The following is a 12,701-nucleotide window of genomic DNA, read 5'->3' as shown; positions in this document are numbered from 1 at the left end:
GTTGACCTGACCTTTGTAAACCACAGCACGCAGACTGCAGAGACACGCATAGTATGCCTGGGTATTCAAACTATAAAATACAAATACTCGTGTCGCAAGTGATACATAAGTTATGGTATTTATACCAAAATGATACCTTTTTTCTGTACCTGTTCTGAAATTGTAGCAATACAGGCAAAATATGATTCAAATACAAAAAATATCTGTAATAAATAAACCGGACTGAAAATCTGACTGCTCTCAATGCCAGCTTCTACCCTACAAAGTATATATTATAGTACAATATACTGTATATTATATGTACTACCATTCAGCCCAGTGTACAGAGACATCTAATCCATGTTTCAGTTGCTATGTGTAATCAAGACAAATCTGAACTTGTAAACCATTTCTTTCTATTTTCACAGTAATTTAGCTGAGTGGTCTGACTTGTTTCACTTCCACAGGTTTAACATAATTCCATTTCAGTGCTGCACCCACAGGTAGTTGTAACAGTGTGTGCGCTTAGCTCAGCTATGGACAGCAGACCCACTAAATAGTAGCTCAGTATATTTTAGCCACGTAAAGAACCTTGAGATTTTGCCATATTCGACCACTTCTGAGGCTATTTCCATGTGTGTCAAAATAAATTAAACCAGCCTCACAAACTCAAAAAAAAATCACATTTAAATCGGTTTCATGTGTAGCAGATGAGTTCAGAGGGTGTTCCTGTCCTAAGCAGTGTGTCACCAGCTGGTCGGGATTACTGCTAAACCATGAACTCTCTAATTGGCTGTGATTAATTGAGCTGCTTCAGTCGAATGTCTTTGGATAGGTTTGAGGTTTTTTTTAAAGGATAGAAAGCTGCTGCTCGGGCAGGAAATGACCAACAGCCCGCTTGTGAAACATTTAAACGTTTTTATGTACCTTGCTTCTCACCACAGTATGATTCCTGCCAAATAAGGTAATCATTTTCTGGTTTATGTCGGTGAGTAAAAATAGTCGGGAAGACACATCTGGAAGCATTGCCTTGAAGAAGTTGCCCCAGTTTGTACGGGGTTGTCTTTTCTCTCCCCACCCTGTCAGTCATAACCACCTCCTTCATCCTGTTCCTAACATTGTATATCACCGGCTGAGTCGGGTGACTCCGCCGAGGCCAACAGGTGTGACAGCAGCTTCCTCAGATCGGGTGATGAGACCTCCATTTGTACAGCAAACCAGACTGTAACATGACTTTCCTCCCCGCCATCATTAAAGGTGCTGACAGCTCGGTGACGTCTTGGCATCATTTTCAGTAAAACATATTTGTGTGTGTCCTATTTGTTATGTGTTATTTCTGACTCATACGTCTGTTAGCAGTAGAAGCATGAAAAGCTTTCTGTCTGGGTATAACGGCTGCTCTCTTGGTCACAGTGTTGTTGTTTTGAGCCACAGTGACAGTTGGTTACCCAGAGGTCTGTGGCTTGGTTTGAAAATTGCCTTTGGGGACGGTCAATGGTGTAAGGTGCTGTCACTGTGTAACTGCATTGATTTTTTTTTTTTCCCTCTCCACTCCCACTGACACAGTTGACTCTCTGTAAAGACCACTGTCATGTGGAGGTTTTGTCAAATGGACTCTGTTTCTTAACAAGTCTGTTTCTCTGTCTCTGGTACTTTTAACGGTCATGCTGTTTTCCTTGGCAGGCACCCAAGTTTAAGGTGTGTTTTATTAGCTTGGGTTACGCCCACTCATTACCTTCCTGTGCAGGGAAGTTATTGGTTGACTTTTTCTTTCCTCTTTTCAAATACGAAAAGGAAAAGTCAGTTACAGCTGCTGGATTTGTGCCAATTGAATTTAGTGTACAAATGTTGCAACCAATCGACATGCAGCCATCTGTGCACCCATTGGTCCATTTAAAACTCCTTAAAGCAGGTTAAAGTCAAAGTGCTGACGTGCACATGTAGGGATTGTTTTTCATCTCCCCCTTTCATCACATCATGGTTTTGATTCCCCTCCCTGTGCTTGTATTTTAAAAGGTTATTGGAACTGATGTGGACAGTTCTGCAGTTTATCACATGCTCTGAGTTTAGGGGTCGTCCTTGTCTGTTGAACATTTTCTTATGTGATTTTGCTTTATGTTTAATCTGATAGGCACAGAAAAAAGGCCCAAAATGCAGCCTGTTTTGAAATGCTAAGCAGAAGTTATTGTTTTAGAGTAGAGGCCCAGCCCTAAGGCTGTTCTGTTTATATCTCAATAATGAGTAAATAAATCATAAATCAAGTCCTAAAACTTGGCAGTCTACTGGCTGTATAATCACATTATGACATTTATTCCGCAGTAAGCTTGACAGTGTGGTAACAGACTGCTCCCTCGAGTGTTTCGTTAGTGCGCGTGTGTGTGTTTTTGCGTGCATGTGATGTGAGAGAGACACTAGACAATGATAGAAATGAGCAAGTGTGTTCTCATTTCCTCTCTTAAACTCTGACACTCCTGGTCACTGCTGGGTTGGACCCAGCTCCAGTTCCTGGTGGTCAGATTTCACTACCATCTCTTTCCTTGTGAGTCAGCAGGAATGTGAGGAATGACCTGTACGAGGCCTGGCCCTTTCCCACCCAGCTCTCATCTGCCCATTTTTAGGCATTCCCGAGTCCAGCTTAATTTTTCTCTTTTTCACTTTGTCATCCTTTCTCCCTGTCAACCACTTTACTTTTCCCCCCTTATCGTTTTCCTTCTTCCTCAAAAGCTTTCTTCCTGCCTTTTCTGAGAACGTTCTCCTCTTACACATTATTTTCAGTCACTCAGCACTTTAAATTTCCACAAATTATACTAGTATATAGGAGAGCCCCTCTGCGCTTGTGCAACTCGGGCTGCATATTTTGTCAAACCACAGCGAGACCTCAAAACCACTGGCCCTCTTCATCTCTCGTGAGACATCCACCCCACCTTCTTCCTCCTCCAGGCCCAGCAGGGGGGGCACATCAACCCCCTTTTCAACCCAGCAGGCTGCAAGGCTTAGCTTAACAACCACATCCAGCTCCCTGTAGCAGCAACCAGTTGGCATACAAAGGTTTGTGTGTCGACTGCAGGTTTTAACTGGTGCAGCAGGAAGCCTTAAAGTGTGTGTTTGTGCGCGAAGTGTATCAGAAAAGCCTGCCAGAGGAGCAGGAGCTGCTCATCTCTGCATGGTTCCCGCTGTCGACCGAAAGACAGATCGGTCTCTCATTTGACAATAGAGGGCTCCCTCCACCCTCCCATGCTCGCGGCTGTCGCTAACAAGAAAGCATCCAGCTCGCTGACTGGTGTGTCTGTCTCCAGGCGTGCTTTTATACACACACTCTCACACCTTAATTACTTCTCTTTCGCTCAAAAAATAAATCCTTTAGCTAATAGCCACTTGGAACAATGAAATGGCTCCGTAAGTGTTTGAAGTGAGCCACTTCATCATCTGAGTCTCTGGGGCCTCATGCAGCCTGGCTACTGTTCAACCAAGAAGAATTCCAGCCACAGAAGAAGACACTTGGACGATAGGTCGACCCGGCGAACTGAACACACTTCTTTCTTATAGCCGAGCACCAGCTGTTGCTGTTGCCATTCCTGTTTCTCATCCTTTGGTCCTTGCTCAGGTGGTTCTGTCTTTTCACATTAGTGAAGTCAGATCACTTGTCATCACCAATCGATAAGCCGTTCATCGGCCCTGCTGACCCTGTAACTCCCTATCACACATCTAAAACTAAGCCAAGGCCGTTTAGTCTAATACTGTCTGCATGTCACACACCTGAATGATACTTGTGTTTATTATCTGTCAGCTATGACTCTGGTTAGGCTGCAATCTTTAACAAAACTTTAACTTTACAGCTATGAACTGAGGCACAGCATGACTTTGATGTCAATGAAAATGCTAACTTGCTGATCAACCACAAATGTCAACCTGCTGTTGGCGCTAGAGTAAAAGTCAGGGGATTACCAAAGTCAATAGGAATCATCCTCTGGGGACCATTAATGTCTGTAAAAAAATTCATGGCAATCCATTTAAGTCCGGTGAGGTCAGTGACTCGAGTGTGTTCCGTGCCGTCGTCAGTCGGAGGAGGAGCCGTCGGCCTTCTTTTGGGACGATTTGACTTGTTGAATCGGACAGTGGGCAGTCGGACTCAATGACCAATCTGATTGGTGGAGTGCTAACCCGGAAATGACGAGCAGGATGAGCGTGACGAACGCCTCTCAAAATCTGATGAAAATCTTTTAAACTGACCTTTGTCGATCTGAAATGAAGACGGATTCAGCAACTGCATGGCCTATTTCTCGCTTAAAATGTTTTCAGAAACGAACGAGCCGCCATTAAGGTCGGTTTTGAAATTCAGGAGAAGCCAGACCCACATGATGCGTTCGGCCAATCAGCTGCCGGTTTTTATTTTTTGGGCGACAATACAGATTAGCGCTGCCTGCTGTTATGGAGACGTACGCTCAAGTCGGCGTTGCTTCGGTGTGTTCCGAGGCACTTTTTTGACCAACTCGGGGAGGCAGTCAGTCCGACTGCCTTTCCTGCTGACGGTCGGCCGTCTGGTTAGTGTGTCAGAGCCTTTTAGGCATTGTTATATTTCAGTCAACTGACAGACCAACATTGCTGCCCCAAGAGCCAAGCTGCTGCTACTGCGGCTAAAAAATATTTCACAAAATCTTTCAGTATACTCTGGCTGGACATCTGTGTGTTCAGGCAGATTGGCTCGCAGTCTGTCTCTTCTTGTAAACAAATGCGTTATTGTCCTTGCTTGACAACATTAATTACAGAGGGCAAGAGACGGCGACTGAAGGAACTTGGAGCTACGACTCTACACTATGAGCCCTGCAGTTCTGCTTATTCACCGCTCAGTACTTACACTGAGAACAAGCCTGTGAACCTATACTATAGCACTGGATTCCTAAATAACTGTATGGCCGTTTCCTGACCATGCTTCTGTGGTGTACTCACTCATAGATGCAAATTTAAGAATGACAAGTGGCTGATCTTTGCAAGCCAAATGTTTGGCGTCCTGTGTGGCGTCCTGTTACTTTTAATTTTTTTTTAGCAAACTATTAGGGGTGCATGATTCAGAAAATGTCACAATTCGATTCAATATTGATTTTTAGGCTCAAGATTCGATTCAAAATTGATTTTTGATTCAAAAAGATAAAAAAAAAAACATTCACAGTATGTAAATGTAGTTACTTTGTGATTGCAGTAGCCATACAATTTTAAAAGAAAAACGCAACAAATTAAATGTAGTTTGATATTACTTTATATGTCTTAAAAAAATAAAAGCTTTTGCAACTAAAAACTGCAAAGTGCCAAGCTTTGGCCAGCTTTCAAATACATTTAATTCAAGTATAAAATAAAACTGTTAAATAAAAAGAGCTTTTCGGTCAGAGTTTGGTGGCAGTTTAGAACATTGAAAGAGTGCGTTGGTTGACTGGCACGTTAGGAGGAGGTACTTACTCTAGGTTGTTGTTCGTCCACGTCTTTAATGTTAATCTCTGGGTGATGGTGTACCATGTGAGTTCTCAAGTTTGTGGTGTTTCCAAAATACTTAACTTTCGCTTTGCAAAGCCTGCATATAGCATGATTCCTATCAAGTTCCATCTTCCCCTCGAGGTTATAAAAGCCGAAATGTGCCCAAACTCTCACCTTCACTGAGGATGGAGCAGGTTGAATAATTCTGTGAGGTTTGCCATTGTTTGCGCCGACTAAACTACTTCTGCTGCACTCGTTCTTATTTTGATTATAAGAGTGCCCAGGCGTCATTGTGAATTCGATGCAGCGCCATCTATGGGAATGGAGAGCTAAACTCATTTAAGGACAATGCAGTATATACACGCCAGTACAAAATGAAAAAATAAATATGAATACATTTTTGGAATTCTATGAATTGATTTTGAATCGGTAGAGCTTGAATCGCGATACGAATGTGAATCGATGTTTTTTTTTTTTTTTGCACACCCCTACAAACTATCAAAACACATTTGTCTTCATGCCCTCTTTTTGTTTGTCTTTTTCTGCTGTACTTGCAGCTGGATGGAACCGTGGATCTGGACGAGAGGCGCCTCATCCGTTCAGCCATCCGGGAGTTAAGGAGCAGGGAGATCGAGGACATGGAGGCCGCTCTGGCCAGCAAGAGATTTCGACCCACACGCCTCAAACAGCAGGAGGACAAGGAGAACCAGCACAGGTAAGACCACACACACACAATGCACAAAGAGATCTGTCCAAATTGAACTAGTCCAGGTGAACTGGAGATGCTGAGAAAACGCTCACAAAACCCAGATGCAGCATTCCTCAACTCAAGTGGGAAAAGGGAAAATTCTGGAAAAGTCATGTCAGGAAATCATAGGGGACAGAAAACTGCAACCACAGTAAATCTTCCATTTTCCGTTGTGTATGCTCATTTCACTGTAAATACTTTCACTTTTAAAAATGTGTCCTTATGTCACATTACATCTCATGAGAGTCCGATTGAAGTAGTTTTCTCAGCTCATTTGTTTGTCTTTATTGCTTTAGTAAGAGAATTCTCAGTGATTTCCAGTTCAGAAACAAACAGCTAAGGATAAATCAGCTTGAATTCCACCTTGCCATTTTGTCAATGAACACGTTTTCTGCTGGCAAACTGAATGAGAAACAGGTCAAACAGGCTTTAGTTATTAAAGAAGATCATCCCGGTGTTCCTGTAAACATTGTGATTATCTTTATTTTAAAGACGCTTAGTTAGTGGAATATGTCTTCATCAAACCTCATGTTACTTTTATTAAAAAATAATATTTTAGGAGTGATTTATGTAATTTAGGTGATCAATGCAGGTTTTTGTCTGACGATCTTGACCCTACATAGCTCCTCATTAGCCATCATATATTTGACCAAAAAAAATTACAATCACAAAAGTCAAATAGTATGGGAACTTAAAGCTTTGATGGTCTGAAGTTCATTCTCTATGTGGATGAGGTGAGCTTTGCATGTCAGGATGGACTGAATCTTGTAACAGGGGACTGTTGCTGACTGGTAATGTCTGAATCGGAGCACAGCAACGATTTAACACTATTGGATGTGAAGAGGATACTCAACCTTCTGCTGTCGTTTTCTCTCACTGGATACAATTAAGACGGGCCGGGCCTAATCATTTCCATTCACTGTTGCTCTCAGAAGTCTTGGATTACAATAACAAAGCCTCACTGAAGCTGCTAGAATAAGCATACCTACCGAAGCAAATGCACACACGTGTTAAGACACACACACACACACACACACACACACACACACACACACACACACACACACACACACACACACACACACACACACACACACACACACACACACAAAACCCGTCTGAAAGTTGCATTATCCCGTACTTCTCAGTGGTGGAATGTGAAATATTCCACTCTGACGTGCCACACATCCTTTAATACCAACGACTGAAGAGAAGATAATAGAGAACTGGAGGAGCGTATGAGTAATAGAAACCAACATAAAAGTGAGCAATAAAACGGGGAAATATGAGGCTGAAAAGAGGGGGGGGCAGCCTATTTTAGACACTCTCGGTCATTGCTGTCAAATCTGTTTTGCCAGAGTATCACATTTTCCACGGTCGATTTGTGACCGTTTCCCCTGATGGGCCAATAAAACAGTGTGTTATCTTGGAATGGTTTTCTGCTGCCTTTCACATCCACAGAGAGGCCTCAGGATAGAGTCAGTGAAGCACACCATTTGTATTTGGATATTTTAACATACTATGAGTTTGTAGCTTGCTGCATGAGCACAAGTTGACTTTAAATCATAATGACCACCATTATAACCACTTCGCCATCTCCCCTTCTCAGGTCAGAATCCAGCGCCAACTTGGACGTCCTGTCACGAAAACTGCAATCAATCCAGGACATTGATGAGCTCACGAAAATGGTGGGTATTAACGGACAGAATATCATGAAAAATGGTGACACTACATGCTTGTTGTGTGCACACTGATATTTTGTTTGTGTGTTTGCGCAAAGCTCCGTGCCGCCAGCGAGTATGAGGAGAGGAAGATGATCAGAGCAGCAATCCGACAAGTCCGAGATGAACAGCAGCAAGGTGAATCCAGCTATTTCTTTTTGTATTTTATGGGCTTTTCTGCCTTTTAGTGGGGAAAAAAAAAAAAAAAAAAAAAAAAAAAAAAAAAAAAAAAAAAAAAAAGAGAGAGAGAGAGAGAGAGAGAGAGAGAGAGAGACTGTCACAGTTCGGAGTCGAACCCAGGACCTCTGCGTCGAGGCATAAACCTCTAAATATATGTGTGCCTGCTCTACCCACTGAGCCAACCCGGCCACAGAGTCCAGCTATTCTTGATAAAATGGAGTCAAGCTGTGTCTGTATGTCTGTTAAATATGATACCACAGGCGCCTGGTTAGCTCACCTGGTAGAGCGGGCGCCCATATATAGAGGTTTACTCCTCGACACAGCGGCCCCGGGTTCGACTCTGACCTGCGGCCATTTGCTACATGTCATTCCCCGCTCTCTCTCTCTCTCCCCCCTTTCAAAGTCTAAGCTATCCTATAGACATAAAGGCCTCAAAAATGCCTCAAAATATGATACCACATGAAAGATGCTTCTTTTCACTGGTTAGATTAAACTCATATGTGACACAAGCTGTGTGGTTGTAAAAAAACATTTAAGAATGGTGCATTTTGTCACTGTGTTCTGGCAACTCACACACTTAAAACTGTTTAGTCTGAAGATTGTGCTGCAAAGATCTAGTTAAAGGTCAAAATGTCAGACTTTGAAAGACCATAATTATGTTCTGGTTGACAGAAAACTTGTGGCACAAATCTATCCCTATTAACATTTAATACATTAGGACACTGAAAAAAAAAAAGAAGAAGTGACTCAATATTATAAATGTTATGCGATATTCTGGACACCACTGCTTCAATCTTGATGAAAAAGGTAGATGCATTCAGGGAAATTCAGTGTGTGTGTACCAAATTTAAAAATAAATGCACCGATTGGCCTGATGAGGGCGCTGAAATTACAGGTAGAAGATAAACTGTGACCTTAACTGCCAGTTTCATTTTAATTTTAAAGTTTAATTATTTTTTAGGAAACATGGGGGTGGGGGGGATAAATACAAAGTGTTTATGTGAATGCATAATTCCTGTGGGAGAGAGAGCGGGCTGTCTGTGGTCGCCATAGTTACTGTGGCAGATCTACCTATGATGCTGGATCAGATAGTGGATTCCTGTCATTCCTTAGCGCTGTCTGGTTTGTGTGAGGCCCCTGTCACTCTCAAACACTGATGCAGCCTCCTCCTATAGGGCCATGTCTGGGAACCTCAGAGAATCTTGTTTTCTCTTCTCCTGATTTCATAAATGACCAGAGGTTTGAAATCAGATGGGATAATGATTCACCTACTTCATTCTAATTATTGTGCTACTGCCGTGTGTGTGTGTGTGTGTGTGTGTGTGTGTTTTTAGGGACTGTGGAGCGGGGTAAAGCTCAGGGTCGCTGCCTGGAGCCTGAGAGTGTGGAGCCCCAGAGTAGCATGGGAACTGGGGTGAGTACAGCGGAGTTAACAGAACGATCAGTGTCAATTAAAGGAGAAATTATTAAATGTCACTGTATTATGGTGATATAGTCTGAACGTCACATTACAAGTGTGTAATGAGTAAACTGTCCCAAGTCTAATACTCACTCGTGTCAGCTTCCATTTGCAAAAATGAACTGACCAGCAGACTAATTTGCGGGTGCAATGTTTGTTTGCATGGCAACAGTGACTACTGAGGTTTCTCTGCTGCTACAATGAAGAATGCAACAACAACAACAAGCATTGTGACTTGAGTCACACACTGTGTCATGAATACACACACACACACACACACACACACACACACACACACACACACACACACACACGTGCTTTTGCAAAGAATGTGCTTTTGTTTTTTATATCTTCATTCAGGTTTGGCCAAGTATGAGGAGAAAGATCAAATTTACTTGGAGCCTGGTGTTTAGTGAAGGCAGTAAATAGTTTTTGACAGGGACGGTCTCCCAGACACTATCTATCTCTCTACAGCCCTTAACACTTTAAGACAGTTGCACACTGACATTTAAAGTTTAGAGAGGGTTATGAGAGGTTCAAATAACTTTATTTAATTTAATTTGATGAAATACTTTTGATGGCCAACATCACATGTTTTTGAATCTCTTTTAGTCACTATCTGAAACTGCAAATTTGTCCTCGGACATCTCTCAGCCCTCTAGTGGATGATATCTGACTATGTTTTCAGAGTTGAACTAAACTTTTACTTTTTTAGCATACTAGATTGAATTATATGGTTTTTGCAGAAAACATGATGTGAAGACATAGGCTTACTGTTTGGGAGACTTTGTCGGGAGCCAAATGTTATCTTATCTGCTGTATTTTATCACAGTTTTGTTTTGATAAATGCTCTGTTGCCAGTGGATGAGATTTTAGTGGAGGAAAACAAAGTTTATATTTATATTTAAAGGAAAAATACAATCAGTCGCATTATCAGAGTTCTGGTGGTTTGTGTGAAAGCACTCACTTTTCCCGCAAAAGTGATGTAAAGGGGAAGGAATGAATCGCTGTTAGTATCCGTCCCATTGTCTGTTGCAGCCTTTGCTGTGTGTTGTGTGTGTGTGTGTGTGTGTGTGTGTGTGTGTGTGTGTATTCTCCTCCGATAGGAAGCAATGACAGCATCCTGGCGTCACAGGATGCTGTAACATTCAAGCGTTTTTACCTCACTTCCTGTAAGACAGCTGAGCTGTACAGCGGTGGAGTTGTGAGCTACAGGTGGTGTGAGGGATGACGGGGGGGTTTGGAAGTCTGGATAGTGAGGAGGGAGGGGGAAGTTCGGACAGACAGACAGGCAGCCCACCAGCTGTGCCTCAGCAGCCTAGTCTGCGCTGGAATGGGGACCTGGCCAATAACAACATGAACCAGCAGCAGCAGGGCTCCTTCCACTCACATCACAGCAGCGGATCTCTTTGAGCTGCGTACAATTGTCCCGTGACAGATGGAGGTCCTAGATAGGCCTCCACAGCAGCCAAACGCACACGTAAACACACACGCAATGTGTGTACTCTGCCAGCAGCTTGAAACAAACACCAGTTCAAGACCTCAAGTAACCAAAATGTAAGATGGAAAATATATGGAGTATATGCATGTTTAATTAGTGGGTTTGGGGAACAATTCACCCTCAAAATTATCATATGTATATCAGTTACCCTAATAACTGTGTTATCTTGAATTCTTGAAGAAACTTTAGTTTTTGCACGCCTCCATGGTGAATGAAAAATCCCAAAACAGAGGAAATAATTGATGAATTGAAGAAAAAGTGGGCTAGAAATGTGACATAGAAATGATCATTTTGAGGGTGAAATATTCCTTGTAGCTGTAATTCTGCCAGAATCCAACACCCATTATAAGGTAATAACTGTATTTAATGGCCATGTTTTAATGACACGCAAGGATAGCTGACATACAATAAAAGTTTCCTTTTGTGTGTGTGTGTGTGTGTGTGTGTGTGTGTGTGTGTGTGTGTGTGTGTGTGTGTGTGTGAACCCTTTGGCGACTAAATGGGAGGGAGGGGAAGTCAAAGGAGTGGCTTGTTGGTATTATGTGTGCGTGTGGTGTTGGTGGTGGTGTATGTGTATGTGTGTGTTTGAGTGTGTATGATGTGGCTTAGGGAGTAGAGCGGCAGAGTAGCGGACGTCCTGACTCCAAGAGGGTTACTCTTGAGAGAGAGAGAGAGAAGAGGGAGAGGGAGGCAGTGGGTCAGCAAAGAGAAGGTAAATGTCATTCATATTTTTTTCTGCTGCCATTTGTCACAGACCAAAGACTCCTCTTTGACTGTCTTTATCTTTTATGCACTGAAAGTCTATTTCAACATCTTTCCTCATTGAACTGCGCTTGTTTCTTACTGACGGAAGAATGGGACGTACCTGCCTCTCTGTTTACTTTTCAGGTTTGTGTACATAATGGTTTATTGCTGAGTTAGATCATTTTTGTTCACTTAAGTTAACAGTTTAACTCTTAGGATGTAGATGACACCTTATTGATGTATGAGATGAAACTGGGTCATTGACAACATGCCTAATTCTGAAATGAATGCAACTTGATAAGGATTCTACAACGCATTAAAGGCAAAGTATTTTATGAATTAACCCTGCAAGTTGTCTCTTTGAGGTCACAGTTTGCATGCTGTCTAGGTGTTTTGGGAGAGCTCAGGTAGGCTGTTGGGTAGGCGGGTGTTGCCGTTCCAGACAGAGTTTTGTTTGCTCTCTGATCTCATCATAAACATGTTGCAAGAAGAGACCTGAGGAAAGAGTAATTTTAACTGTCTTAAACTGGGCCTAGCGTTTGCAATAGAGAGGGTTTAGCAGACTTTGGAGATGAGTTGTAGAAAAAAAGACCAGAAAGTCAGCTTAGATTGGCATGTGATGATGTGCACTAAGTATAAATGGGAAGGAGGTTCAGGGCTGAGTATTTTGTGGGTTCCCTCACACGTGTGTGTGTGTGTGTGTGTGTGTGTGTGTGTGTGTGTGTGTGTGTGTGTGTGTGTGTGTGTGTGTGTGTGTCTGTGTGTGTGTGTCTCTGTGTGTGTGTCTGTCTGTCTCTGTGTGTGTGTGTCTGTGTCTGTGATACTGAGATGATTGCTACTTCATTCCAGCTACTGTATTTCAGTTATTGGAGGTAAGCCGAGTGTGTGGCTCCTCAGGCTGCA

At 42.5% G+C, this 12,701-nt stretch overlaps 1 protein-coding gene across 7 annotated transcripts in view; it reads left to right on the top strand.

The window, feature by feature from the left end:
• The window catches only part of smtnb (smoothelin b), a 50,445-nt gene that overhangs the window by 10,254 nt on the left and 27,490 nt on the right, over positions 1 to 12,701 (top strand). For 6 of the 7 annotated variants that reach the window (XM_039803007.1, XM_039803006.1, XM_039803004.1 and 3 more), the window contains exons 2-5: positions 6,003 to 6,160; positions 7,803 to 7,881; positions 7,974 to 8,052; positions 9,429 to 9,508. In XM_039803007.1, the coding sequence (XP_039658941.1) occupies positions 6,003 to 6,160; positions 7,803 to 7,881; positions 7,974 to 8,052; positions 9,429 to 9,508 (396 nt within the window). Of the gene's footprint in view, positions 1 to 6,002; positions 6,161 to 7,802; positions 7,882 to 7,973; positions 8,053 to 9,428; positions 9,509 to 11,622; positions 11,767 to 12,701 lie in introns of those variants that run through there. The other variant, XM_039803009.1, reaches the window with a different exon arrangement.

This window comes from Perca fluviatilis, chromosome 6, assembly GCF_010015445.1.
Source record: "Perca fluviatilis chromosome 6, GENO_Pfluv_1.0, whole genome shotgun sequence".
Classification (NCBI taxonomy): Eukaryota; Metazoa; Chordata; class Actinopteri; order Perciformes; family Percidae; genus Perca; species Perca fluviatilis.
The sequence above is the reverse complement of the archived record's forward strand: the minus strand, read 5'-3'. Positions and strand labels throughout refer to the sequence as shown.